Source organism: Arabidopsis lyrata, assembly GCF_000004255.2.
Source record: "Arabidopsis lyrata subsp. lyrata unplaced genomic scaffold ARALYscaffold_1, whole genome shotgun sequence".
NCBI lineage: Eukaryota > Viridiplantae > Streptophyta > Magnoliopsida > Brassicales > Brassicaceae > Arabidopsis > Arabidopsis lyrata.
Genome location: NW_003302555.1, coordinates 6,127,013 through 6,153,200, shown reverse-complemented (window position 1 = coordinate 6,153,200; position 26,188 = coordinate 6,127,013). Strand labels below are relative to the sequence as shown.

The 26,188-nt window shown below is 37.0% G+C and overlaps 8 protein-coding genes and 1 long non-coding RNA gene across 12 annotated transcripts; 4 read left to right on the top strand and 5 right to left on the bottom strand.

Annotated features, from left to right (window-relative positions):
- Nucleotides 1-185: 185 nt before the first annotated feature.
- On the bottom strand, nt 186-4,324 carry LOC9326126 (plant UBX domain-containing protein 7). Of its 2 annotated transcripts, none has more exons than XM_002890018.2 (10): nt 4,179-4,324; nt 3,941-4,078; nt 3,207-3,331; nt 3,016-3,126; nt 1,889-2,129; nt 1,731-1,808; nt 1,302-1,370; nt 959-1,208; nt 607-881; nt 186-503 (listed from the first exon to the last, which is right to left on the bottom strand). In XM_002890018.2, exons 2-10 carry the CDS (start codon nt 4,040-4,042, stop codon nt 336-338), a joined length of 1,419 nt encoding a protein of 472 aa, XP_002890064.1. In that variant the 5' UTR covers nt 4,043-4,078; nt 4,179-4,324; the 3' UTR covers nt 186-335. The 2 variants fall into 2 exon arrangements, with proteins under 2 accessions (XP_002890064.1, XP_020867396.1); XM_021011737.1 differs by having other exon boundaries at nt 607-866; nt 4,179-4,289.
- A 249-nt stretch (nt 4,325-4,573) lies between these two features.
- Nucleotides 4,574-7,225, bottom strand: LOC9326125 (graves disease carrier protein). Its single transcript, XM_002890017.2, has 7 exons — nt 6,404-7,225; nt 6,137-6,222; nt 5,844-6,051; nt 5,608-5,740; nt 5,170-5,354; nt 4,949-5,083; nt 4,574-4,859 (listed from the first exon to the last, which is right to left on the bottom strand). The coding sequence occupies exons 1-7, from the start codon at nt 6,557-6,559 to the stop codon at nt 4,767-4,769; spliced, it is 996 nt and encodes a 331-aa protein (XP_002890063.1). The 5' UTR covers nt 6,560-7,225; the 3' UTR covers nt 4,574-4,766.
- Nucleotides 7,226-7,381: 156 nt separating this feature from the next.
- LOC9328879 (peroxidase 5) lies at nt 7,382-9,009 on the bottom strand. Its single transcript, XM_002890016.2, has 4 exons — nt 8,569-9,009; nt 8,305-8,496; nt 8,047-8,215; nt 7,382-7,883 (listed from the first exon to the last, which is right to left on the bottom strand). The coding sequence occupies exons 1-4, from the start codon at nt 8,779-8,781 to the stop codon at nt 7,492-7,494; spliced, it is 966 nt and encodes a 321-aa protein (XP_002890062.1). The 5' UTR covers nt 8,782-9,009; the 3' UTR covers nt 7,382-7,491.
- Nucleotides 9,010-11,455: 2,446 nt separating this feature from the next.
- LOC9328878 (peroxidase 4) lies at nt 11,456-13,182 on the top strand. Its single transcript, XM_002892770.2, has 4 exons — nt 11,456-11,882; nt 11,984-12,175; nt 12,386-12,554; nt 12,644-13,182. The coding sequence occupies exons 1-4, from the start codon at nt 11,685-11,687 to the stop codon at nt 13,033-13,035; spliced, it is 951 nt and encodes a 316-aa protein (XP_002892816.1). The 5' UTR covers nt 11,456-11,684; the 3' UTR covers nt 13,036-13,182.
- Nucleotides 13,183-13,445: 263 nt separating this feature from the next.
- On the top strand, nt 13,446-16,082 carry LOC9328877 (protein TOM THREE HOMOLOG 1). Its single transcript, XM_002892769.2, has 11 exons — nt 13,446-13,767; nt 13,948-14,038; nt 14,124-14,176; nt 14,268-14,360; nt 14,438-14,509; nt 14,694-14,766; nt 14,862-14,907; nt 15,172-15,235; nt 15,327-15,380; nt 15,511-15,588; nt 15,715-16,082. The coding sequence occupies exons 1-11, from the start codon at nt 13,597-13,599 to the stop codon at nt 15,805-15,807; spliced, it is 888 nt and encodes a 295-aa protein (XP_002892815.1). The 5' UTR covers nt 13,446-13,596; the 3' UTR covers nt 15,808-16,082.
- A 1,288-nt stretch (nt 16,083-17,370) lies between these two features.
- Nucleotides 17,371-19,403, top strand: LOC9326124 (inositol oxygenase 1). 2 transcript variants are annotated; one of them, XM_021013933.1, is made up of 8 exons: nt 17,371-17,582; nt 17,779-17,890; nt 17,975-18,261; nt 18,350-18,462; nt 18,548-18,670; nt 18,753-18,822; nt 18,923-19,083; nt 19,170-19,403. In XM_021013933.1, exons 1-8 carry the CDS (start codon nt 17,546-17,548, stop codon nt 19,194-19,196), a joined length of 930 nt encoding a protein of 309 aa, XP_020869592.1. In that variant the 5' UTR covers nt 17,371-17,545; the 3' UTR covers nt 19,197-19,403. The 2 variants fall into 2 exon arrangements, with proteins under 2 accessions (XP_020869592.1, XP_002892814.1); XM_002892768.2 differs by having other exon boundaries at nt 17,372-17,582; nt 17,773-17,890.
- On the bottom strand, nt 19,331-21,229 carry LOC9326123 (E3 ubiquitin-protein ligase SP1). The gene is made up of 9 exons (XM_002890015.2): nt 21,018-21,229; nt 20,807-20,887; nt 20,674-20,726; nt 20,479-20,597; nt 20,313-20,405; nt 20,102-20,236; nt 19,924-19,998; nt 19,728-19,834; nt 19,331-19,636 (listed from the first exon to the last, which is right to left on the bottom strand). Exons 2-9 carry the CDS (start codon nt 20,875-20,877, stop codon nt 19,555-19,557), a joined length of 735 nt encoding a protein of 244 aa, XP_002890061.2. The 5' UTR covers nt 20,878-20,887; nt 21,018-21,229; the 3' UTR covers nt 19,331-19,554.
- Nucleotides 21,230-22,031: 802 nt separating this feature from the next.
- On the bottom strand, nt 22,032-25,176 carry LOC110225402. Of its 2 annotated transcripts, XM_021015057.1 has the most exons (9): nt 25,079-25,176; nt 24,388-25,006; nt 23,888-24,269; nt 23,597-23,745; nt 23,346-23,503; nt 23,167-23,253; nt 22,788-23,083; nt 22,405-22,710; nt 22,032-22,306 (listed from the first exon to the last, which is right to left on the bottom strand). In XM_021015057.1, the coding sequence occupies exons 4-8, from the start codon at nt 23,736-23,738 to the stop codon at nt 22,407-22,409; spliced, it is 987 nt and encodes a 328-aa protein (XP_020870716.1). In that variant the 5' UTR covers nt 23,739-23,745; nt 23,888-24,269; nt 24,388-25,006; nt 25,079-25,176; the 3' UTR covers nt 22,032-22,306; nt 22,405-22,406. The 2 variants fall into 2 exon arrangements, with proteins under 2 accessions (XP_020870716.1, XP_020870717.1); XM_021015058.1 differs by lacking the exons at nt 23,888-24,269; nt 24,388-25,006; nt 25,079-25,176 and having other exon boundaries at nt 23,597-23,873.
- Nucleotides 25,177-25,260: 84 nt separating this feature from the next.
- LOC110225403 lies at nt 25,261-25,809 on the top strand. Its single transcript, XR_002329750.1, has 2 exons — nt 25,261-25,299; nt 25,482-25,809. It is a non-coding gene; the product is annotated as an uncharacterized LOC110225403 (long non-coding RNA).
- Nucleotides 25,810-26,188: the final 379 nt, after the last annotated feature.

Genomic DNA, 26,188 nt, shown 5'->3' with positions numbered 1-26,188 from the left:
AAGCACATAGTGATTAGTGACAGTTTAGTCTTAAAACCAAGAATCCAATTAATTTATAGAGATTTGAAAGATTATTATATCTAGTAGAAGCTCAAAGTCATTAGTTACCGTTTTGTATAAAAACAATTAATTAATCCAACTAAATCAATAGAGATTAAAAGCTTATCGTGTTTAATATGCACATGTAATAAAATACAGACGATTTTTCCATTCCATTGCAAAGTGAATAACATAATGTGTTCTTTTTGAAAAAAGCGAAGAGTTTTAAAAACAACTAATCTGATAAACCTTAAGAAACAAACAGCATAATAGATAGTTATATAGATAATGATATTTCATTCCCATGTAGCAGAGATCATGGAATTGGCAACACCAGACTGCTCCAAAGTTAAGTTAGATTCATAATCCAATGTCTTTGATTCACCTGGAATCGCTTGTGTTAGCTTCAATGGCTTCTTCCTCTCTGATTCCTCAAGCTGAGAATAGCAGAATGACCAGAGAAGCTACAGTGGAGACAGCAACAACATCTCAGAAAATCTCAGACAAATACTTTAAAAAAAAAAGAAGACAAGAATCAATGTTGTTTGTATCATAGGATTTGCAGACCTGAATTGTGTCTGTTTTGAGGAAATTTCTCTGGAGTCTTTGTCCGTTGGGTAAACGGATCCCAACTCTGCATTGTAGGCTGCGATCACCTCCCTTTGGTTCTTCTGGCAGTGGTGGGAATGTTGGCAGCACCGCGGATGTAACTGCTTCAACCGCTACTTCTTCAGGCGTCATTGTTGATTGATCATCTGAAGACTCTTTCATGCTGTTATCTTCCAAGGAAGCAGCTAATGCTCGTTGCAGTTCTTCTTCTTCTTCATCTTTTGCAACATCCTCTAAAGGAACAAGTCAGATCAATCTTTTTTTCCCAACAGACTAGACATTGATGTTGCGGAAAAGTTTTCAAACTAACCTTTGGGTTTGGAATGAGGAGCCAATGAGAAGCTGCCTCTTGGCCGCTTCTTTGAGAGAGAAGCAAAGTGTTCACGAGGACCACCATCCATGAACGGCACTAAATCCTCCAGCAGATTCTCGGGTTCAACCATTCCGCTCCAGATTCTCATCCTTTGACCAGTGGTTGGATCAATTACAAGCACCACGGGAATAGATTCGAGCTTGTAGTATGTGCAAACCTTTCTTCCTTCCGTGGTATCATCATAGACCTAGCACCAGAAAAGGCAGGATTTTAACCAACTCTGTAAAGAGAATTTCAGATTAAGCAAGCAGAAGTTAAAAGGGGAAGTTCTATTTTAAACCTGCCAGAAGATGAAGTTGGCTTTGATAGTCTGGGAAACAGCATCATTCGCCCAAGTATCTCGATTTAGCTATGAGAAAGAAACACAAAAAGTTGGGATGTGAGTGAGTGGGTGTACAATTCCATTTTACTCATCAGAACTGAAACAAAACACCAAATGGAAGAGAAGATAAACAGATCCAGTTTTCATTCCGAACTAACCAAAACCGAAACAAACAAGGAGGCGATAAGACCGCTGTTTCTAAGAAAAGTCCTTCAAATAGAAGGTATATTTTCTAAGAAAACCAAATGTCAACCGAAACAGAAATTAAAACGAAAAAATTTGAACTAAAACCTAACCAAAAACAGATTAAGCACCCCTAGATGTGTGACTATCATCAAAGGTAGAGTTTTAAAGAAATCCATAAAAAAGGAAATCATAGAGAGTAACCATATGAGAGCTGAATTCCGTGGTAGATTGGAGGTTGACGAGAAGCCATTTATCCTGGGAAGACGAAGTAGCTTTTGCCTGAACAAAAAACCATACAGAGACGTTTAGAGTAAGAAAGCAAACAAGCAATTAGCCAAACAAGAAACTGTGTAGATAACCTGTTCAAAGGAGCCATGGAACATCAGATGAAAAGGAGGACGGTACAACGAGGCCAGGCTGTCCCGAGGAGCGGATGCTGACTCTGATGCGGAGGCAGAGGCAGAGGCTGAGGCTGAGGCTGAGGCAGAGGAATCACCCTCATCTGGTTCCCAAATTCCAGGGCTTTTTGGCTCTTCACTGAAGTTACGGAAAGCAATCAAAGAATTTGGTTCAGGCTGAGAGTTTCCCACCCTCATAGTCCTAATCACAAATGCAAGTGAATTATGAGTTACATCCCGCATGTATTGTTAGAAGAGTGTATCATCAGCATAAAACAATAACTGATATCTATACAGAATGGCGCATGATTAAACATGTCGGAGATGCTGACTCTAATGGCTTATGACAGATGAAGACAAAACTTTTAGTGGCACGTGGTTACACTTTTACCTGTTACATAGTTTATGTACTTATGAATAGCTTCCCTGGATAAGTTTTCTTAGCAAATGCTAATCTCAGGCCCCTGAAACTTAGAACTTTCGTGCATTTCTGACTTCTCTATTGAATTAGTAGAGGCAAGGGAAGGAACTGGACCAACATGAGGTTGAGAAAGTCTTACACATGACATAGTCAACTAGAGCAACCTTAACTATAAGATCACAAGTGCCTTGACGATGAAAGACTAAACTCTATGCTGGGCTTTCAGCTGGCTGTTTGGGAGAAGCAATTGTAACATGCTCTCCCCAACAGCTGAAATTCCAACAGAGCCAGAACCTGATGCTGCTAACAACTTACTAGAGCCAACTGGATATTCAACCAGGTCTGATTTGAGTTAACAGCAGCATCAATTAAACCTACATAAGAATCCTACCTAGTTCTAACTGAAACAATAGTTAATTCGAAAACTACACTTGGATGAAGACCAGCAGAGTCAAGAAACTAAAGAGGGCAGCTCCTACATTTCGAGGAACCTACATTGTTAGTTGTTACTACCTCCGCTAAATCCTAAGTAATGACATCCAGTGAAGGAAAATCTTTAACCTACAATCTGCTGACCTCAGAGGCAGCTCTGAGGATAAATCTTCAACCTAGAGATACATTCCGGAATTAAGAAAAAATAAAAAGAAGGAGCGAAAAAGTGACTAACCCATAATACACTGATTCACCATAAAGAGTCTCCCTCACAACAGGCAAAGGAGCACGGACTTCATCTACATCGTTCTGCAGTATCCTTTCGTTTCCTGTGCCTGTAGCCGCCCTATGAAATATAACAGAAAACCATCAAGTTAAACAAACCAAAAATGAATAATACTTTACAGTGTTATAACAATATCATACCCCCAAGATTGTGCAGCCACGTGATCGTTAGACGCTGGCTGAGTATGTGTACCAGATGGAAGCATACCACCTTCGTTTCCAATGTAAAAAAGCTGAATAGCTTCCTCAAGTTTCCAGCTTGTCGCCTGTTGATAGAAAAATACCACTATGTTAGTAATTTTACACAAGTACGGAGATAATAACTAAATATCAACAGAAGAGTGGTGAATCCCAAACAACAACATTATACGCTAAACAGAACTTATAAAAACAGCTAAATTCCGGAATGTGTCTCTAGGTTTGTGATCATACAAACAATTTAAAAAAGGGCAAGTTAACAAACAATTTAAAAAAGGGCAAGTTAATCTCATCACATAAACCCTCAATCACAATGAAGACCAAACCAGGCTACTCTCAAATCACAGAGATCTCGTTACACGAAAAGCCAGATCAACCGAGAATCACAAATAAATAAAAAAACTCTCGGCGTCTAATCTCAATCTAGGGTTTGAACTCGAATACCCAAAATGTCAGAAATTTTTCCCAAAAGCTGAAAGATTTAGAAACCCAATCTAGGGTTTCAAGTCGACATCCCAAAATATCTTCAACAATATGTCCCTAAGCTGAAATAAACATACACTTTAGACCCAAAATCAGAAACTGAATCAAGGTTAAGCTCACTCAGACCAATCCATCAGTTGACTAAAAAATCAGAGCTTAGAACAAAACAAATCAAGCAGTTTCGAGCAACAAACCTGTAAGAACTGTCGAGCAGTTTCAGCGGTCTGTCCGACGGCGATTTCAAGGAAAGAAGAGACTAATCTCTGCTGGTCACCCGAAGACAACATTCCCTCCATTGTTAAGACCACAAACCCTAAAAAAACCTCGAATTTCTGAGAAGAAAAAAAACGAAATTTGTCTGAGTGATCTAAGAAAAATAAAAAAAAAAAGGCAAAAAGCCCAGAAATTATAGCAACGAATAGGAGAACTTGCCCAGAAGATGAGGAGGATTAAATAAGGAACTGAAGAGTCGAATCCTGCGGGAGGAGATGAAGGAACGACGACGACATACCAATGCAAAAAATTTGATCTTACTGCCAAAAATATCTCTCTCGCTCGGATTTGCTCACCGGACCAAAAAGACGATTATAACCCTAGGTCGTGCTAGGAAGCGGGGTTGTTTATGACATTTCAATAACATACGCATGTGAAATTGGTCCATCATTGAGTTATTAATCCCAGATTATTTATTAATCAGAGTCCCTTATCATTAAAGATGTTATATACTTACCACATCTAGTACTACTATTTAAGTTGGAGTTATTATAAGAAACGTTTTCTTAATTGTCAATTGACATGTTTCAAATTCTTGTTGCAGAACCAAGACAGATGAATCAACTTTTTCTTTATTTTGGGTTTGATCACAGATTTATAAATTAATTTCTCAAAAGATTTTTATCACTATCAAGGATTTTTAGAGGCAAATTGGCCTGGAAAGTTTAAAAGAAGTATGAAAAAAATCTGTCTAACAATCTTGTTTTCTTCTGTGAGCTCTTTAAGAGAGTGAATGAACAAAGATCCTCATGCTGGCTTTGATATCTCTCGCGGTGGAATTCGCATCCATGACTTCATCGACTCATAGACTGTGAATCCAATCGCAACCGATGGAACAATCTAGCAAACAAAGACAAATCAATGAGTCATAAATATGGGGAAAAAAAAAGGGTGAGATCTTGGATTCATTGTCTCTTTATCTGATTTACCTTGATGTAGTTGATGCTTAAACCAGCAAACAACTGTCTCCAACCCTGAGTTCGAACAATCGTGTTAAGCCCATCAAATGTGTTCTTGTAGCGCTTGTTGTTGCCTTCACTCGTCATAGGCTGCAGATTCTCTACCTGTAGTCACACGAAACACCAAACAGGTTCTGAGTTCTGAAGTGTTTCAAATTTCTAAATCTTGTTTCTGGTTTGTTTGTTTTTACCTGCATTTGTCTCCTAACAACATCCAATGGGTAAGTGATGGTCTGGCCAAATAAACCAGCTAAAGCTCCACAAGGTAGATGCATTCGAACAGAGTTTTGATGCTCTTCAGGAACATGTCTTTTCAATTCCTCATATATGTAGAACTTAAGGCCCGCGTAGGGAAGGATGCCGATCAGCGTTGGCCCTGCAGAGACACAGGAAAGCTCCAACCTTTGTTAATCATCTCCAAATTCAAATTAGGAAAAGTGCACACACAAAGAAAGAGTTTAAGAGTTATATTGTTACTAAACTAAATCAACCAAGATTAGCCTAAGAAATTCTTTATATAATTGGTATTACTTTGATGCCAACCGTTTATAGCTAAAGATGAATAGGCTTCCTCCATTAATTTGATATAAACTTTAAACATTAATGCAAGCAAGGTTTATGAGCTTTACCTATGCCACGGTATAGCCCGCGTGGTCCCCCTTCTTTATATGCCATTGTAAGGACCTCTTTTATGCCTGAATAAGTAGGTTGACGGTAAAATCCATTCGCACCACCTCGGAGACTCTGTCTTGTGTCAGAAACCTAAAATGCAAATCACAACGCATAAGAGGAGAAACAAAAAAGATATTCATCATTTTCAGTTAAGCAACAATAAAATCAGAGCAAGGTATTCAAAATTACCAACCTGGTAAGCTAGCTTAGTACGTGCTAAATCAAGGGGATATGTGCACAAAACTGCTGTTCCGCCTGCAGCTGAACCAGCCACAAGATCAACAATTGGACCAGAACCTAAGGGAAGATTTTTTTCCAAAATCCAGTCACGATAAACTTCATACGTCATGTAATGAAGGGCAGCATATGGAATAATCCGAATAACACTCGCACCATTTCCTCTGCAAGAGTTATGCAAATCACAAGAATTTAGTAAAAGTGATTAATCTAAGCTGCAAAATAAGAGTCAAACCGCTAGGTACTTACTTATAGAATCCAAGAGGACCATCAAATTGTAAAACCTTCTTTAGTGACTGGGACACACCAAGGGTCCTAAAGTCGTTTGTTCTAGTCTGGTGTTGAAAGCACAGGTATACAATCAATAGATGGTAAAAAAAATTGTACTACAGATCGAAGAACAGCAAAGCAAATATCTTAGAATATGATCAAAACACTAACAAACATCAAACCAATACCATTTAGATATAATCAGAGCCATTGAAACATAATAAGATCAAGACCAAAGAGAATCACCTGCAACAGAATTTTGATCCTTTCCAAGGGTGCAACAGCAGTCTTAGCAATTGCACCAGCAGCTCCTCCAGCGATAAGGGTTTTTGCAAGCACAGGCAATGTATCCACAAGGCTCATCACATCAGCCGAGAGTGTAGAGCCTTGTGACGAACCCATCTCAATTCAACTAAGTCAAATTCGGAAAGTTCTCTCCTTTTATCTGAAAGAACACCTTATCCCATCTAAATCTAGGGTTTACGGTGGTGGACGCAGATTTCTTATTGAGATCCAAACTTGAGAACCTGAGAAATCCCAGAAAAGAGTATGACGAGAAGCTTAAAAGCAGATTCTCCTCCTCTTTTACAGCAATATTCATTAACAGCCTCAATGAAACACTCTTCGATGATCAACCACACTCGAAGATCAAATCATTTCCGTTAGCTCAATCGCAAAAAACTAGTCTTTAATCTGACAGATCCAGATTCTATTCCACAGCCGAAAACACGATCGATTGAGCAAACAAACAAATACCCTTTTGAGATCAATCAAAATCGATATCTCTCCAGATCCAAACGAACCAATCAATGGGAAAACTCGTCGAGAAGAGACAAATGAAACCCTACTGCTAATTCACGAACAGGAACCAAAATTTCTGTGGCGAGAGATATGACACGAAGTTATCGGAGAAGATTCAGGAAATTTATTCGGGTGATGAAGAGCGAAAAGAGGCTCGCCGTGAAATTCCGAGAGAAGGAATAAAGAAGACGAGAAGGATTTCGATTCAAAATTCGGTCATCTGCTCTGTTTACTCATTGGTCGCGCATTTTCACAGGCTTGAAGAAACAGAGATACCTTTTTAGGTAAGGATTCTATGTGCCATGGTGCACTCAAAATACAGTGGACCTCTTAAAAAAATACAGATTCAGTGGTTGGTTAGCCCAAACCACATTGAACCAGCAATTGTAACTTGGATCGAATATTTATCAAAGGAAATAATTATATAATCATAAAAAACAATACACAATTTGGTAGTAGAAATTATAAAACATTACAACAAATTGAATCAACAAATACATGTAACAAACAATAAAATGCAACGCATGCATGTGTTAATTAACAAAGCTGCATATCTTTCTGATTTCTCCGGTAGAGCCGGTAAGAGGTTCAATATCACCCATCTTGATCATGGCTGTTGCGAAATCTGCAGCGAATTTTGACCGGTTCCTGCTATATTCCGACACAATGCCGTCAGTTGATGCACCGGATCCGAACAAAACTTGATCGGTTACTAAAAGTCCTTTCTTTTGCATTAGGTTCTTGTAGTAATTGTTGTCGAAAGAATTAGGTGTCACGAGATCCAATGCTGCCAGATTCCCATCACTTCCCACGGTTGGGCATCGACGTTTGCGTGTGCTGGCAAATCCTGCGTCGATGTCGCTTGAGTTCTCGTAAAGCCTGTCCCGGAATAAGAAGCATTGAGATTGTCCTATGGTGTGAGCTCCTGAATAGTTTTCGTGCAAATATTATAAGAAGATCGTTTAGAAATATGCGTAGACACTATATAAAACTAGTGAAAAGCAATTAGCTAGCAATTCACACATTTTATGAAAATTTAGATCTCAAATTTAAACTTTATATGTAAAAATAATGATTTTTGGACCGACCTGATAGAGCGACAAGGTCTCTAGTGTTAAGGCCTTTCTTGCTGAAGAGACCAGAGAGTTGGTCAAGGTTATCTTTAAAGCCAGGAAGTTCACCACTATTTGCTAAAGCCTTAAATGCGGTCGTCGAATCTCTCCTTCCGACTTTCACTGCCCATTTTGGACCTCCCACCTAAATATTGGAGTTGGACCAATTGTTATACATGCATGGTTTATAGTACAAAGGATATTAGGTGTATTCATCTATAATCCCAAACATACGTATTCAGAAGCATCTCTTGCCGCAACCGCTATGATATCAGCGCAAGAAACAATGCCCGGACAAACTTTCTCGACTTCAGATTTGGCTTTATCTATGACTTCAAAACCTCTTACTGATTTGAAGTTTGGCAATGCATCTCGCTCACTCTCTATCTTTGATGTTCCCTCGAGCAATATCGAAGCGTCACAACCCTAAACATACACAAAACTATTATAAAATGATTTTGTAAGGTTTTTTAAAAATTTGAAAGAGTAAAAACTTACATGAACAAAACAGTCGTGGAAGTGCATGCGGATTAGGGACGCGGCCATTCGTCTCTCACGAGTGATTGCGGTTCTAATGGAGGATCTGATCTTGGAAAGAGCGCTCGGACACGATTGATCGTAAAATGTTGGAGAAAGTTGGGCTTGACAAATCGAGAACGTAAGGATGATGCTTACCATCATTAGCACAAACCTTAGTGAAAATCTCTCCATAGTTTTAAATCTCCCTTGGTATAAATTTCTTACGTAAAACAAAATAGTCTTCTTTTTTTTTAATTGTAAAGATTAACCCTTTTTTTTGTGTGTGTGTGCAAAGATTAATCTTTTTATTGTTGATGAATCATCGATATATCAAGAATGATATTTGAGGAGATTGATGTTGAATGTTACAAACCCTAAGGGGTTTATATAATTATATACGTGCATGAGAGTTTTCACGCGGTGTCGCTGTCCAAGGTTGGAGACTGTAATTTAATATACGTATGTTAAATCTATTATCTATATGTTAATTAGCCAGAGAATATCTTGGACTAAAATAAATTAGTTGTTGGGCTCTGACTTTGTATCTTGGTCAATTGTCAAATTGTTAACTTATAAAAAGACGTAACCTAAAGGATTGAGAAGACAAACAAGAACATCATTAGTAAGCGCTTAATTAGTTTATTCTTATAATAATACAGGTTGAAGTTCGGATCTGAAGACTATAACGAACAATTATTTTGTTTAATTAGTTTGAAAGGAATAGTTGACGAACATAAAATTGGAAAGTCAAAATTTAACATACAATAACAAAAACAAATGCTCGGAAGTTTTTGATAAATATATATATATATATATATATATATATATATATATATATATATATATATATATTAAATTTCATTTCGTAGCTAAACCATATATATTGGTCTCAAAACGAGTGAAAGATCCGTTTGAAACACGTTATGAATTTGGTTGGTGGCCAAAATTTTAATCTATGTGATTTTTTAGCAAATAAAATTGGAATTGAGCTATATACTTGTGAAAATGAAAAAGAGTGATTAATTAGACGACTTGCAATGTCCCTTAGCTTTTACGATGACAATTCTTAGAGCTATGAAAGAAAACTATGCATGGTCAATGGCAATAGAAATGATATGTTCTTTTCTTTCCTTTTTTTTTTATATAAAAAAATCGCATAATCCAGTCTTTGCGGGCTAACACCGATAACATTAAAATTCATTTCTTAATCCACTCCTCAAAATTTGATTCACCGCTATAGTTTAATTTATAATGTTATATTTGTTAGGAATTTCGATGTATCGCTATGGACGGTCATTACTGTGCGTAGTCGCGTTTAACCTTTTTTGCAGTATTTTGCATCTCATATGTGGTAGTTGTTTTTCCCTAATTAGAATTGAATCATTCATCCTTTAAATGATTTACACATAAAAAAAAACCTGTAATTTCATTTGTTTTCTTAGTTCAATTTATTACATGGTGACTCATTATGTTCGAACCATTGAAAAAACCATTAGCATATATACAGTTCAATTAAAGAACAAAATTTTAAATCTTTAACAAAATCTTCTAACATCTCAAACATATTTTCTTTTAAAAGTTTGCGTATGATTACAAATAGTTTGAATTGAAACAGTTATGTCATTGAGTTACTGAAATGTTTATGGGTAGACACCGATTAACTATTAGAAAAATATCAAAGTAGCATATCAACAAATTAAAAAAAAAAAAAACATCACAGTATAAATGTATGCATACGCGCGTATTGGCTAATATTAGTATCTATATGGTAGCTAGATGATTATGCATGTGTGTTTCTTTCGTTTCATTTTCTTTTGAAGAAAAGGTCAATTCAACTATATATGTTCGAATGTTACTAGACGAGTGCATGCATGGATCCAAACTGTCTTACATTATCTAATTAGACTAAAAGCTGTCCTCCAATGAAATTCAGACCAAATGACGTGTGATTAATATTAGGTCAACTTAAAATCTTAAAATATTTGTTATACGTACATGTTGTTTAAAAAATGAAGAAAACTATCATCAACAGTTGAGGCTACTTAGTTTTTTTTTATCCTCTTTCTTTTTATTAGAGGTTAATAAGTTGGCTAGAATTATTTGTACCGCTATATATATCAACACTTTACAGACTTAATTAACTCTTAAGTTGGGCTGAATTGAAAGTAACTTCATGATAAATTTTAGTACGTAAGATATACATATTTTCGCAGAGAATAAAATTTATCTACCGAACAAACTTACCCAAAGAGGAATGCAAAGCCGAACAAGTTTTTAAGAAGCACTTGTGGTTACGGTATGGAATGCGACATCGCACTATCCTTATCAAAGATTCAAAGATTCTTCTTTCTCTCCTTTATCAAAGTCAAAAGTCAATTTTCAAAATTTCGCGTAAGCGTAACGTTTTTAATTAGTAAGTTATGGTTTGGTCAACGTAGGCCAGCTTCAATAAGTTCTAAGTACTTTAAAAAAAAAAAAATTCTAAATACTTTAATTTCAGTTTTTTTGCGTTAATGCAAATGTTAAGTAATTGCAAGAGTTGAAAATAGAAGGCGAAATAATCAAATACCCAGAATAACACTCTTTTGTTGAAAACGAATATCTCTAAAATCAAAATTAAGATTGTTCAATCCAATTATATAAGATTGTTCAATCCAATATACGTTGTTCAATTCAATATAAGATTAGGTCTTTATCAAAGTAAAATTTTATTAGAGTTTAATATTCACCACATAAAGTAATTGAAATTTCAGATTGCTACATCCAATATGAGAATGTAATCATTTGTATTAAAATATTTCACTCTTAATTCTAATAATAATAATTATGTAGACAAAAATATGGGATGTTATAGTAAAGGAGAAAAGGCAACTATTGGAAAAGGTCGTCGGGTGGTGTCCACGCGCTCCCGCAGCAAAAAGTGACCACGATTGATTATTTCGCTCCTATATATAAAGACTTCTTTCGTCACATTTCTAAAACTCACACCAAGCTTCTTCTATTCGTCAATCATCACTTCTCAATTAGCTCTTTACAAAACTGTTTTATTACTTCAAAAAAAATACAAAAAAAAAAGTTTCTTGTTATAACACTAAATGGCGATCTTCAAGATTCTTGTATTGTTGTTGAGTTTGTCTTGTTTCTGTCAAGCACAACTTTCTCCTTCTTTCTACGACCAAACTTGTCCAAATGCTCTCTCGACCATCCGGTCTTCAATCCGAACCGCAATCAGCCGTGAACGTAGAATGGCTGCTTCTCTCATCCGTCTCCATTTCCACGACTGCTTCGTTAATGTATGTAATTAACATTTGATCCAATATGCATGAGTGTTTATATTATACATATTGTTTCATGGACCGCTCTAAAATTATGTTTGGTTTTGATTTTTTTGTAGGGTTGTGATGCATCGGTCATGCTCGTGGCAACTCCCACCATGGAGAGTGAGAGAGACTCATTGGCAAATTTTCAATCGGCAAGAGGATTCGAAGTTATCGATCAAGCCAAATCCGCTGTGGAGAGTGTGTGTCCAGGCGTAGTTTCTTGCGCTGATATTATTGCCGTTGCTGCCAGAGACGCTTCTGAATATGTTAGTCTCTATCCATCTTTATATTCATACATCTCATTTGTTTCAACCATATTTACATATTAAACTACTATTTTAAATATCTTCAAGAAATATAGTATCTTCGTTTTTAACGTAAAACATCATGCATGTGTTACAAGTTTGCGATTGTATATTCGTTTTAACATAGTTCTAATTAATTCTTGAACATGTAAATTTTGGTATCATCAATAGGTCGGAGGTCCAAGATATAATGTGAAGGTTGGTCGAAGAGATTCCACTAACGCGTTTAGGGCAATTGCAGACAGCGGCGATCTCCCCAATTTTAGGGCAAGCCTCAACGATCTCTCTGAACTCTTCCTTAAAAAAGGACTCAACACTAGAGACCTCGTCGCTCTCTCAGGTCGCTCACCATAAAAAAACACAGTTTTAGTCACTAATTTCTTAACATAATTAAGACATTCTTGTGACATAAGTTAACACTATTTACAGGAGCTCACACCTTAGGGCAATCTCAATGCCTCACATTCAAGGGTAGACTTTACGACAACTCGAGTGACATTGACGCAGGATTCTCCAGCACACGTAAGCGTCGCTGCCCGGTCAACGGTGGAGATACGACTCTAGCACCTCTAGATCAAGTGACACCAAATTCGTTTGACAATAACTATTACAGAAACTTGATGCAGAAGAAAGGACTTTTGGAGACTGATCAAGTTTTGTTCGGAACCGGAGCTTCTACGGACAGTATTGTGACAGAGTACAGCAGAAATCCATCACGATTCGCGTCTGATTTCGGAGCTGCAATGATCAAAATGGGAGATATTCAGACACTCATTGGTTCAGATGGACAAATCCGGAGGATATGCAGTGCCGTTAACTAAGAGTTATTACGTCGGTCTTCTCCGAGAAAGTTTCAAGACTTGAAAATTCAATGTTATTATGTTTACATGTATATCCATTTGATTCATTGCTGTAATTGTGTGTAACTAAATTCCTACGATAATTCGTTTGTTATTTGAATATATTGGAATAAGGTTAACGTCATTAGTTACAATCTCTAAAGTTCATTTAAATTCTAGCTAGCATTAATTTATCCACGTATACATACACGTGGAACTATGATAACAACGTCGCGTGTCGGTCACCAGAACTTCTCCTCACGGAGAGAACCACCGGCTATATCCGGTTACTTTATCAATCTCCTCTTCAATTTCTTCCACGTCATTCTAAGTATTCCCTGTCATGGCCGTTCTCAAATCTAATTTCGGGTAATACTATAAATACCTTAAAACAAAAAAAATGGAAGAAAAAGAAAGAGAGAAAAAACTAAAACAGAAGAAGGAGAAGGAGAGAGGAGAAGTGATTCGATCGATTCTCTTTTTCGTGGTCGAAAGCTAAATCTATTAGGAATCTGAATCTTGTATGAGTTTTTTTTCCCGGAAATGAGAAGCGGCGGCTTGGAAATGATGTCATCTTCGGCGGCAGCAATCGTAGCGTTTAATTTGAAGGAGGCTACGAATTGGTGGTCGGATGTGAATGAATCTCCGGTGTGGCAGGATCGTATCTTCCATGTTCTTGCTGTTCTATATGGAATCGTTTCCGTCATTGCTGTGGTGCCGTTACTTGTCCTTCTGGTTTTGAATTTTGGGATTGGAATTAGGAAATGGGTTGATTTGGAATTGGAAGATTAGGGATTTTAGGATATTGAATTGAGGAAATAGATGCTGGATTGTGGCTGGGAGGGAAAAAAACCCTAAATTGATTAAAGTTTTGTTTTTTTCTTGTTGTTGTAGATTCAATTGGTAAGAATACAATTGAGAGTTCCAGAATATGGCTGGACGACGCAGAAGGTCTTTCATTTTCTCAATTTCTTGGTGAATGGAGGTTGGTTTGTTGTCTCTTGTTAGTTTTTGATTGTCAGTCTCAGTCTGTGTATGTTTTGTTGATTGTCTCGTCGTCTTCTGTGTAGTTCGAGCTCTGGTTTTTGTTTTCCGTCGAGATGTACAGAATATGCAGCCAGAGGTTTGGTGTTTTCCATTCACATTGTGATTTCGCCTCATTGATGGTCTATGTGAATTTTCTAAACTTGCAAGTGTCGTTTGGTTTCTTGTAGATTCTGCAACATATCTTACTTGACATTCCAAGTCTTGCTTTCTTCACTACATATGCGCTTCTTGTTCTCTTTTGGGCAGAGATTTACTACCAGGTAAAACTTGATTCTGTATATATTTTTAAATTTAGTCTTTGGTGCATTGTTGTTGATATTTTACTCCATCCTGACAGGCACGTGCTGTTTCCACTGATGGACTGAGGCCAAGTTTCTTCACAATTAATGCAGTTGTATACGTAATTCAGGTGAAAATAACTATCTATTTGGCCGGCCCTTGTAATATCTTGGAAATTTGCAAAGTTTAGAGTTTACCTTGAACTTGGTTGACCTGTGGGCCTGAGCTTCTTATAAATTTCCGTACTATCCATTTGTATCTGATTGATGTGGGTTCCTTAGCTTTAACCTTTCATGTGAATGTATTAATTTCAGATTGCTCTTTGGTTGGTTTTGTGGTGGAAGCCTGTTCACCTTATGGTAATCATTTCTAGGATGTTCTTTGCAGGTAGAGCTTGAAATATAGATCATTTTACACAGAGATTTTTTTTTCTTTTTTTTTTATGTACTCTATGTCTCATCTCTTGTGAATGTATATTGCAGGTGTCTCATTGTTCGCGGCCCTTGGCTTTTTATTATATGGAGGAAGGTAAGTGTGTTGCCACTTGCATATGCTACACGATGATGGTAGCATAGTTTATATGCTTTTTACATGCTGCCACATGTTTTCCTGCCCCAAACGAGTTGTTGATATCATTTTGAAAACTAGGATTCCTTCCCTCCTCTGATGGCTGGCTAGACAAGATCCTTTTTGTGCCATATCAGACTTTTATCTATATATCATTACTTCTATGAAGGAACTTTCTCATGAAGTCACCTTGATTTATTGTCTTTGATGATTATTTCCTTGCAGGCTTTTCCTGATGCTGCAACGATTTCCAGTAGAATCTAAAGGGCGGCGCAAGAAGCTGCAAGAGGTGAACCTTGAATTTTAAACCAAAAGTTACCCCGATCTTAAATTTCCGTTTCTTGGGTCTTAATCCCCATTATTTGTTGTACGAATTGCAGGTTGGCTACGTGACAACCATATGCTTTACATGTTTCCTCATCAGATGCATCATGGTATTGATATACACATCATACTATTGCTATCATTACACCATATCTTGTTGGTTGAATTCTCTGTGTTAGTGGTCAATCCTTGAAACCACAGCTAACCAGATCTTTCATTTCATCATCTATTTTGGTCTAGATGTGCTTTGATGCGTTTGACGATGCAGCAGATCTTGATGTCTTAGATCATCCAATCCTAAACTTCATATATTACCTGGTACGCTTCCCATTCACCTCTTCAGATGCTATAGATGTGCATTATACGCTATGTGGATCTTAAGCTAAATATGAAACTTCTTTTGAAAACCTCTAAACAAAAATTGTGTGTCCTGTTTACTTACAGCTGGTGGAGATATTGCCTTCGTCTCTGGTCCTCTTTATCCTAAGAAAGCTTCCACCAAAACGCGGAATCACACAGTACCATCAAATCCAATGAACATGTTCAGAGAATCGAAACACTGAGGTAACTATGGTTCCTCTACTGAGATGATACAATACCAGAGAAAAACATAAGAAACAGCTGAAAAAGGGGTCAAAAGATGAACTGTCTCTCTTTTTTTTTTTTGGTTAAAACCGGAAGTTAATATCTTGTAGGTACCGGTAAACCGAAGGGTTCTTGTTCCTTTCATAGACAAAATGTACATTGTAAGGGATTGCAGAACAATGGGTTGTAATTTCTTTCTAACTAATTGAATGTGGTTGATTAGTATAGTCTCTATTGTTTATACTAATTGAAAGTAGTTTGGTGTGAGAATGATAGAATCATACCTTTGAATGGGTTACTGAGATTTCCAGCTTCTGGTTCTGATACGGAGGAACGATTGGTAGTTTGATGATATATTATGGACCTTATAGCTTGTCATTTCATATTCATACGAAGTAGTTTCTTAAGAAGAATAGATGCAAATAGTCATTTTTGACTGGTTGGTCTATTATCTACTGGTCGTTTCCATTTTTTTTAATTGAAAGTTAGGTGAGATTTTCACGTACTAATAGCATTTCGCTAATTATTAATTACAATCGATATTTTAAATTATAAATGAATTCTGCTTTATCCATCAAAGAGAGAAAACTCTTTTATACATGTCTATTAGAGAGAGAGAGACGCAATCAGAGCAAAAAACGTGAATGTCGACTTAAAATTGTGGGATTGTTTGTTTGGTCACGGAATCGTAAGATGAGCAAAAAGAAAGTACAAATGTAGAAGAACAACAGAGACGTTTTTCTCTTTTAGTATTTGTCGTCTATAACAACAACCAGACACCATCGGATCATAAAAAACAAAAGCTACCGATTCAACGGCGAAGATAAAAGAAGGACAAAATTTTTAATTTATGAAGCTACGTCACGTGGAAGTTCCACGGTGGAACCCACTATAAAAGTGACGTGATTTCTTCTTCTTCTTCTCCTCTTCTTTTTTTTGTCAAAGTCTTCTTCTCCTCTTCTGTGTGATCTTTTTGCGCCTGATGTTGTGTAACATATTATTAACTTTCTTTTATACATGTAAAATTTTTTAAAAATTTAATCGTGGCGACTTTTTAAGTTTTAACTTTAGAGTTTAGATCATCAAAAAAAAAAAAAAAAAGAGTTTAGACCATCAAACAATTAATTTTAATAAACCCGTTTTTTCAACGTCTTCTATATCATCATTAACTGATCTGAGATTACAGAATCACAGATTTAAATTGCTTTTACTATATTAAGTAAGTTTTATAGATTTTGGATCAGTTCATTTGATTTATTTACTCATAAAAGTGGTTTTTGAGGACTAACAGATGTGAAATAGAAAAACAAATTCAAGATTGTTACTAAATTAGTGGATTAAAAAGCCTGACACGTACGCAAAGATATCATTTTAAAAAAAAAAAATAATGACGCGCCAAGTCGTTATCTAACGCATCATCTAAACTGTTACAGCTGTTTCTTTGCCTTTCTGTATTCTCTGCATGAACCCTAATCCAATCAAAAAAGGCGAGATTTTTGCATATTTTGCCATTGAAGGACACTTTGAGAGTCCTTCTTCTGAAAATAATGGCCAAGGACTCACTTCTTCCTTTATTCCCACTTCAGGGCTCGCTTTTCACCTATATAAACCATCATTTTCCTTTCTCCCATTTGCCGTCACCACCCAACAACAAACCCTAGTTTTCTTTGTTTGGATCTGAAGTATCTCCATGACGATTCTCATCGATCGCCACTCTGATCAGAACGGTTCGTGATCCTTTGTACTCGCTTTACTTTGGATCTTTCTTTCTCTGTGCTCTGTTTTGAAATGATCTGGTTCTAGATATTACAGATTTTGGATCATCTCCTCATGAATCTCATTTTTGAGGGTTTTTCGGATTTAGATTGAATTTGGTAACTTTGATCGATTTTGACGATTGAATTTGAGTTACTTTAGATGCAGGAGATGAGATTGTAGAGAAGAATCAGGGGAATGTTAAAGAGGAAGAAACAGAGTTGGTGTTAGATGCAGCTTTTGAGGCTCCTCACACCAACTCCTTTGGTCACACCTTCAGGTAAATATCTTTCGAATCAATTAACACCAGAGATTGCAAGATCGAAACTTTTATAGATATCTGCTTGTGTTGTTGTCATGAAAGGGATTATGATGCTGAGAGTGAGAGGAGGAGAGGTGTGGAGGAATTTTACAGGGTTAATCACATTGGCCAAACCGTTGATTTCGTGAGGAAGATGAGGGAAGAATACAGGAAGCTAAACCGTACTGAGATGAGCATTTGGGAATGCTGTGAGCTTCTGAATGAGTTTATCGACGAGAGTGATCCCGATTTGGACGAACCTCAGATCGAGCATTTGCTTCAGACAGCTGAAGCCATCAGGAAAGATTACCCTGATGAAGACTGGCTCCATCTGACCGGTCTTATCCACGGTAAATTATACTCAATGATTCCCTTTGATCGCGTTTAAACATTGTTTGCCGGTTTAATGATTTCGTGTTTGGTGTGTATGTGGATTAGATCTTGGAAAAGTTCTTCTTCACCCTTCGTTTGGTGAGCTCCCTCAATGGGCTGTTGTTGGCGATACATTTCCAGTGGGATGTGCATTTGATGAATCTATTGTTCACCACAAGGTATATAAGATCCTTAAACACAATTTGAAAACTTTGTTTGAGTTTCAAAACATCTGTTGATTCCATTGCTGGTTTCTTGATGTAGTACTTCAAGGAGAATCCAGACTATGATAACCTTAGTTACAACACCAAGTACGGGATATACACCGAAGACTGTGGGCTCGATAATGTTTTGATGTCTTGGGGACATGATGATTACATGTACCTTGTAAGTTCATTACAATCTCAACATGTGTTTACGATTTACCGACATGTAAGACTCTATCTGATTACATAGCTGAATTTCACAGGTTGCGAAGGAGAATCAAACTACATTACCATCAGCCGGTCTTTTCATCATCAGATACCATTCGTTCTACGGTAATTTGAAACACAAAGACTGATTTGCTCGAATTTATCGATAAATAAATGAGTCTATATTATAAAACAACGGGTTCTTGTTATTTTATTTGGTTGGCAGCTCTTCACAAATCAGAAGCATATAAGCATTTGATGAACAATGAAGACAGAGAGAACATGAATTGGCTGAAAGTGTTCAACAAGTATGATCTCTACAGCAAAAGCAAAGTCCGTATAAACGTGGAGGACGTGAAACCATATTACCTCTCCCTTATCAACAAGGTATGTATACTTCAAATTTCATATTTACAAGCAAACTTCGGTCCATGCCCTTACGGGCGGGTTTTATTGGTGTTTAATGTTTGCAGTATTTTCCGGCCAAGCTAAAATGGTGAAAAATTACAAGCAGAAAGCTTTCTACTAAAATGGATGAGAGGAATGCGACCAAAATTAAACCTTTTAACTAAAAAAAAATGTGTAAATGTAAAGGCAATAACGGATATGCCTTGATGAATAAAACAGAGAGTTGTTTCGTTTCTGCCTACTGCTTAGTTTCATTTCCAAGGTTTATTTAAGAGATGTTACATTCCCGTTGAACTAAACACATGATTGTTTCACACAGGAACTAACCATATATATAAACCTATAAAGCACATAATATATAAAGTCAGTGACTAACATATGAACTAAAAAGCAGAGGTTACCAGACGTCAATCCAAAGGCAAAATTTAAACTGAAAGCACTAACATAAGCTTAGTCGTCATCTTGCAGAAGGCTCAAGGCGAGTAAAACCATACCCATAGCTGCAAAATATATGGAGAAATTCCCATAATTCCTGCAAAATGAAACAGCAACAAGTTCTCTTAGAAAAATAAATATGACTCTCACTTCCCAAGTAAAAAAAAGGAACATCAGATGTTTCTTACACTGATTTCGATTCCATATTAGAAATCAGTTTCTTAAGTTCTATACGTTTATTGAAGACTTGATAGACATGTCGGATCGTAATATTCCCATCTTTGTCTCTGCCAGCCTAGAGTACAGTACAGAGATGTAAATTTATCACTTTCAACCACTAATTGAAATCATAAAGATTTAAAACAAACATAAGGTCTGACTTACCCCACCAACAATAGTCAAAGGCGTACCAATCTCAAGAACATCCTCCCAAGACTCACAACTGTCAGGATCACAAATCTAATAAAAGAAAGAAAGAAACACTAGCACAGTTATTGAAACCCGAATGAAAAAACAGAGAAATGAAAGAAGAAGAGACAAGGTAAGGAATAAAGACAAATACCGTGATTTCTTCCACAGAAAGCAATCTTTTGAAGTGCTTACTCACAGGAACAGTAGAGGAATACGTACGTAAAATATCATCAAATCCTTTGGCATGTTGGTAATTCGTTACATTAACCCGAGCAGTACCATCCTCCTAATGTGAAAATAGAAGCAACCAAATTAAATTAAGGAGCCACCACTGGCTTTGTGGATGAGAAAATAAGTCCTACCAAATACCAAGAAACCTCCTTACGGTTCACCAAAGTACTCTCATGTTCCCGTATTAAACCAACACAATTCCTCCTATCATAAGTAACTGTGGCCTGAAGGAAAAACCAACACATTATTTTTGACAAAAATAATCTGTCATTTAGATTTAAGGAGACACAATCTTACCGTTTCCTCGACAAAAACACCCAAAGCGCTTTTACACATGGTCTCTACGGTTGAGGTTGATCCAACAGTTCCAAACACCACAACAGTGTTGTTTAATGGCTTAGTTTCAAGAAATTCCCCTGAAAATTTGTAAAGTTTTGGATCATCGATCGATAAGAAAACCCAAAAAAATAATCAACTTTTTAGAAACCCTACCCAACCCTTTAAGCTCGTCCACCATAGTAGCTTTATCTAGAAACTCAGCGTTCCTGAACGGAAGAAGAAATCAAAATCAAGATCAAAAGTGTGTTTTCAAGCAGATTAGATATAGATTTAGGAACTGACTAACGTTTTATTGCTGCGGCCGCAAAAGTTGAACAGGAAGCCAACGCCTACAAATATAGCAGCAACTTCAATCATCTCTTCTCCGCTACAAAAAAAAAAAAAAAAAAACGGCGAGGATTTGTTTTTAACAGAGGACGAGAGATACGGACTTAAACGGAAAAATCGAGCATGAATTGATAATAATCAACTCGAATACGAACATAATCGAAGATTACCTCACGCCTGAAATTGAATGCTAAGTTTTTCATGAATTTTAGGGTTTCGCTAGAGCTTAGAAAGTAGAAGCAGTGAAGCGAAGGGCTGGGCATTCGGGTATGCGGGTCGGGTTCGGGTAAAACCCGATCGGGTACGGATCTTTCGGGTAGAGGAGTTTAGGACCCAATAGGGTAAATCTAAAATATCGGTTCGGTTTCGGTTCGGATCTAATCGGGTTCGGATCGGTTCGGGTTTAGATTTTTAGAACCGCTAAATATCCAAAAAAATCGGGTACCTATCGGGTTCGGGTATTTTATACCCAAATACCCAAAATTTTACCAAATACCCGAATTTTATCCGAAATTTTATCCTAATATCCGAATTTTATCCGCAATTTTACTCTAATATTCGAGTTTCACCCGAAAATTTATCCGAATAACCGGAATTTTGTCCAAATATTTAAAAAATTTACAAGCATCTCGCGTATAAATATATTTTGTCTTAAATATTTAAATATAAGTGCATTTAATTTTTGGTAACTATTCTTGGATATTTAGATATAAATGTATTTAATTCAAATATTACATATATAAAAAGTTTTATATGTATAAGTATATGTAATTTCGGGTAATCGGGTACCCGTTCGGATATCGGGTTCGGATCGGGTTTTACCCTATACCCACGGGTACGGCAATACAAGACCCAATAGGATAAATAGCTAATACCCGTAGCCGCCCCAAACTGGTTTTTTCGGGTCGGTTTCGGTTCGGGTACTCGGGTACGGTTTTTTTGCCAAGGCCTAAACGAGACAGTGTTAATTTTGCAAAAAGACAAAAAATAAAAATCATTTTGTTAATTATTGGCAAAGGTGGGCTTATCGGGCCCGTCTAAGGATCTCGTAGCCCTGATATTTTTATAATGTTTTTGCTTTTAAATTCGGTCTTTCTTTTTCTTGAAAAGAATTTTGTTGAACCTTTTTGGCTTTCGTAATTTAACATGACATCTTGAAAATTACGATCAAGACACTGAAAGAATTACCTGTGTTTTCTTAATATTATTTGTAGTAATATATCAAAGATATTAATAGTCAATATTTCTATAGCCAAACCAAAAATTTCCAGCTTCAAACTGTCCTAATGTGTAGGCTTCATATAACATAACAAAAGGCAACATAAAAAGTTTGGAAACATGTGAGAAAATGTCTATATAAGACAATGCTCCTTCCGCTCAAGCTGTGTTTGTTTTTCTTTCTTCCCCTGTCACTTCTTTTCTTCTTCTTGTTTCCATGGCTGTACAAAATGATAGAAATCTGGAAAACCAATACTTAATAGTTAATAATGTAAAGATTGATGATCTCTTTTTTTGTTTTTGTTTATGAACTTAGCAATAGATAGATGTTTATCATACCTTCATGTAAAGGAAAAATTAGCCCCAAGTTGTGAATTATTGATGACACGTACATCCACCCTTGCAGAAAGTCCAAGGGGGAGCTTTTTGGTCAGGGACCGCGAATAGGTGATTGTGGTCACGTCATGGGTGTCAAACACCACTTGTATTCCTCTATGCAATCCTTTTTCATCATCATCCCACCTCTTTCCAACACCAACTGAACATACATTTTTCTTAGCATCTTTGACGTTGATTTGACATTTGGAGGTGATAGAAAACTTCTCGACTTCTTGTTCAAAAGAACACTTGAGATCTTCTCCATCCCTGCAACGAATTGCATGAAAAGAGTTTAGAAAACAACAAAGATCAAAACAAAACAAATGATTGAAATACATGTTTACCAATCTGCAGAAGCAGAAAGACCATGAATCTTTGCTTTGCATGAAGCGGTGCTTTTCGTTATCTTGAAGGCAAAGGAAAAGATGGATGCGTCACTTGTTAGGCCTATTGACCAGTTGGCTATTCTACAAGCTCGGATCCTTCTATCAAGATTTCCTTCAAGTTTGATCTCGCAAGGCAGAGAGAAAGCCTCATAATTTGGAGTCACACTAAAGACAATGGTAGGTCTCTCAGTCAGAGATAATGGGAGTTTTAGTTTGAATAACCAATGCTCTAACCCCTCATATTGGAGTTCCAGCTGGGAACCAAAACATTCAAAGGAATCAGACACATGGAGAATACACAAACGGTGTTTAGGATGCATATAACAGAGATTACAACCTGATCGCGTTTCCCTTTAGGATGCATAAAACGGTAGGAGGCATGAAGTCCAGGGACTTTGATGGGGATCGATACAGAAAAGGTTCCCTGCCACACAGAGGAAAAACAATTTTAAGGTACTAGAATCTACATTTCATCAAGGATACATAGTAGAACCCGTGAACGTGGTTAAATTTAACCGTTGGAACGAAGAATTGGGTAGGCTTTTGCTTCTCAAACATGAAATCAACAGAGCCTTTGTAGTTGGGCATATAAGATAGATTCATCTCAGAACTTGTTGGCTTCATTCCAAACAAGATGTTGCAAGACTTTTCCCACTCCGTTAGTTGTTTAGCATCTAGAAATGTAAACATGAGAAAACAGAATCGCAGAGTTTCTAGATTCCACATAACATAATCAATAGAGAAGCAACAGCTCTAAAAAATCTCACCTTTTAGTTTCCATGTTTCTTTCCAAAAACGTTCGGTGGATTTACGTCTATCGTCTTCCCATGGAATTTTGCCCCATAACCAAGTCAATGTGTTTGCTACCCAAGAGCTATCGCATATAGGATCGAAGATATAGGTTGCCATCGGATTCCTGAAGATAAAGTTTCAAACTTTAAGGTCTAAAACCCCAGCCCATAAACCCCAAGTCTAAAATCCGGTTAAAAAACGAAATCGAAATGCTGTTATGCTATCAAAGTTTTGAAATCATATACAGAAAGAAAAAGAGATAATACCTGTGAGAAAGAAATGAGAACTGAGAAATGAGGAATTTGGATTCTCTCGATAGTAAGACGATGCACAGACAACGTTCGGAAAATGAATGTCAGCACTGTGAAATAAAGAAAAGGAGAAGAAATGTCTTAAAATGAAACGACATCGTTTTACGCTATTTATTTATGAGGAGACAGAGACCAAAAACAAACCAAAAGACAAAAAGACAAAAAGACAAAAAGACAAAAAGGGGCGTTTCTGATTAGGAGGACTACACTCGTCCTTGTTTATTCAATGGAAGTATAACGAATAAAGGAAGCTGGTTTTTGTCTGGGATTTGATTATGAGCTTTGGTCCGCAGCGGTGGAGCGCCATGGTGGACGTACTGGACTGATACAATTGGTCCTGCCACGGGCGTTTTCAAGTATATCAGTTACCCAGTTCAGGTAACTTAGGCATTGTACCGTTTTGTAACTTAGGCAGTGTAGAGATACTTCAGGTTTGAGGAGGGAAAGAGCATCACCCTTTGAGACAATCCAAACGTAATTTTCTCAAGACACTGGCCTTCCTTTGTATATAGTTTCATTGTGTTTGGTAAGTAAACAGAGAAATCTGGATCTGAGTGTATATGGCAGGTTCTTGAGAGCTTTATGAGCTGGGTTACAATGTTAGCCTTCACGTTCTAGGATCAAAAAGGACTCTTTTGCAAGGAGGTGGTTATGGAAAATTAGCACTGGGACATGGATATGAGGACTCAATCCCGAGCTTTTTCAGCAGCCTGCAAAAGCAATCATTCTTTAAGACTCAATGTTTGATCAAACCTTAGGTACAAATTGTATGATGAACACAAATGATGAGGAGGTGAAGAGCTTATGCTTTTAGAGTTGACTTCGGATGCCGTCTGCTAGAGATGTGAAACAATGGCGTAACATGAATAGAAGAGCTGAACTTATCTTCTCTCGAGATGGTCATATTTCTCATCAGGATTTTTCCGAACATCGCAAGTTGAGAGCAACCTTGGTTATGTTCTGTCTGAGTACCAGGCGATAATGGTTTGTGTTCTGTTACCAGTCTGATCCAGCATGATGGTAGATCCTGAACTATACTCAGAGCTGGCTGGGGAGCCATGGAGGTCAGGTTGTCTATATGACATCAATGAAAAGGTTAGACAAGATGAACACAAAACTTATGTGCAGATGAAAAGCTAATTTCACCTTCAAGATTGCTATTAGTCTTCATAACTACCCCTCAGATCGTCTACAAGGTGCAAGCTTTGTTATCAGGAAGCTTCCCTCTATTGATATTTTGATTTGAAATTGAGTGTCTTCGGGTTCCTGGATTGGCTGGCAAATGGTGGGGTTTCTGTAGACGACAACTTATGGTCACACCGTTGCTGGTCTTCTAACAAACAAGAGTGTGAAATCTGAGCGTCAAGGTACTCTTTTTCTGTACTTTTTGTTGGAGTGTTGTCTTTAACTTCCTACCATGTATGTATATAGGCGAAGTGTGTAAGAATGTTGTTTCTCTTTGTATTGCTTGGCCGAGGCTATTTTTTTATTTAAATGCATTGATTGATTGCCCGTGATCATGCTTAGTGGTCTATACGTTTTGTTGCAGATGTTAATCCATGATAAGTTACAAACTTGTTTCAGCCGTTCTGTGCTGTGCCATTCTTAACTGGTTTTTGCACCAGCAACAATGAAGAGAGTTTCACGAGTATGACTTACGGTTCTCATGCAATGGCCTCTATCTTATTGATAATGAAATAAGTTGTTAAAGGTCTGTAGGTTGCTGCATGTCAGTTTTGAGAGAAATTGGATTTGGAATTGAGAGGGCCCCAAATATAAATACACTTACATACTTTGTTACATAGACTGGTTGTGTAACGACTAGTGAGTCTGTAAGCTTTAAACCCCAATTCTTGAAAGTAAGTGACATTTGACAAGGGATGATGGGTAATTTTACTAATCTTTATTTGAAACTAGGCTCATTCTAGTAGCTGATGAGGGTTTGTGTGCAGCATATCAGTTTAATAAGGCGAGTATGCTTAACACATTTACTGGAAACGTCTATTGACTTGCTCTAGCATCAGGTTTCTGGTGTAGAACCATATGGTTAGGCAGTGGATATTGGATGTATTCAAGTCATGTTTCTTGTTTGTGGTTTATTGGGCATGTGTGTTATTTTTTAACCATATGTTCATTCAATATGCAATGCAATGGAGCCACACTTGACAATTCAAGACCAGGTTTGAATTAGCTATTCTTTTTGTTATTGTTTTGTATGTAAACTATTTGTGTCAACATCCCTCTTCCTTCTGCAGA

Bases quoted from the DNA above. Each gene is read 5' to 3' on its own strand.
- LOC9328879 (XM_002890016.2), bottom strand. From the start codon at position 8,781: ATGGAGAGATTTTCACTAAGGTTTGTGCTAATGATGGTAAGCATCATC. The intron at 8,497-8,568 runs GTAAGTTTTTAC...GTGTATGTTTAG, and splicing joins TCCACGACTGTTTTGTTCAT to GGTTGTGACGCTTCGATATT. The intron at 7,884-8,046 runs GTCGGTCCAAAA...AAAACTATTCAG, and splicing joins AGACCTTGTCGCTCTATCAG to GAGCTCACACCATAGGACAA.
- LOC9326123 (XM_002890015.2), bottom strand. From the start codon at position 20,877: ATGATTGAAGTTGCTGCTATATTTGTAGGCGTTGGCTTCCTGTTCAAC. The intron at 19,835-19,923 runs GTAAGTCAGACC...ACTGTACTCTAG, and splicing joins CTTTGACTATTGTTGGTGGG to GCTGGCAGAGACAAAGATGG. The intron at 19,637-19,727 runs GTAAGAAACATC...TTCATTTTGCAG, and splicing joins AATATGGAATCGAAATCAGT to GAATTATGGGAATTTCTCCA.
- LOC110225402 (XM_021015057.1), bottom strand. From the start codon at position 23,738: ATGGCAACCTATATCTTCGATCCTATATGCGATAGCTCTTGGGTAGCA. The intron at 23,504-23,596 runs GTGAGATTTTTT...TTACATTTCTAG, and splicing joins AGAAACATGGAAACTAAAAG to ATGCTAAACAACTAACGGAG. The intron at 23,084-23,166 runs GTTGTAATCTCT...TTTGGTTCCCAG, and splicing joins CTAAAGGGAAACGCGATCAG to CTGGAACTCCAATATGAGGG.
- LOC9328877 (XM_002892769.2), top strand. From the start codon at position 13,597: ATGAGAAGCGGCGGCTTGGAAATGATGTCATCTTCGGCGGCAGCAATC. The intron at 13,768-13,947 runs GTGCCGTTACTT...TTGTTGTTGTAG, and splicing joins TCGTTTCCGTCATTGCTGTG to ATTCAATTGGTAAGAATACA. The intron at 15,589-15,714 runs GTACGCTTCCCA...GTTTACTTACAG, and splicing joins TAAACTTCATATATTACCTG to CTGGTGGAGATATTGCCTTC.
- LOC9326125 (XM_002890017.2), bottom strand. From the start codon at position 6,559: ATGGGTTCGTCACAAGGCTCTACACTCTCGGCTGATGTGATGAGCCTT. The intron at 6,223-6,403 runs GTGATTCTCTTT...TTTCAACACCAG, and splicing joins GGATCAAAATTCTGTTGCAG to ACTAGAACAAACGACTTTAG. The intron at 5,355-5,607 runs GTAAAGCTCATA...GTGTCTCTGCAG, and splicing joins CGGGCTATACCGTGGCATAG to GGCCAACGCTGATCGGCATC.
- LOC9326126 (XM_002890018.2), bottom strand. From the start codon at position 4,042: ATGGAGGGAATGTTGTCTTCGGGTGACCAGCAGAGATTAGTCTCTTCT. The intron at 2,130-3,015 runs GTTAGTCACTTT...ATTTGTGATTAG, and splicing joins GGTGAATCAGTGTATTATGG to GACTATGAGGGTGGGAAACT. The intron at 504-606 runs GTCTGCAAATCC...TCTCCACTGTAG, and splicing joins TCAAAACAGACACAATTCAG to CTTCTCTGGTCATTCTGCTA.
- LOC9326124 (XM_002892768.2), top strand. From the start codon at position 17,546: ATGACGATTCTCATCGATCGCCACTCTGATCAGAACG. The intron at 18,262-18,349 runs GTAAATTATACT...TATGTGGATTAG, and splicing joins TCTGACCGGTCTTATCCACG to ATCTTGGAAAAGTTCTTCTT. The intron at 19,084-19,169 runs GTATGTATACTT...TAATGTTTGCAG, and splicing joins ACCTCTCCCTTATCAACAAG to TATTTTCCGGCCAAGCTAAA.
- LOC9328878 (XM_002892770.2), top strand. From the start codon at position 11,685: ATGGCGATCTTCAAGATTCTTGTATTGTTGTTGAGTTTGTCTTGTTTC. The intron at 11,883-11,983 runs GTATGTAATTAA...ATTTTTTTGTAG, and splicing joins TCCACGACTGCTTCGTTAAT to GGTTGTGATGCATCGGTCAT. The intron at 12,555-12,643 runs GTCGCTCACCAT...CACTATTTACAG, and splicing joins AGACCTCGTCGCTCTCTCAG to GAGCTCACACCTTAGGGCAA.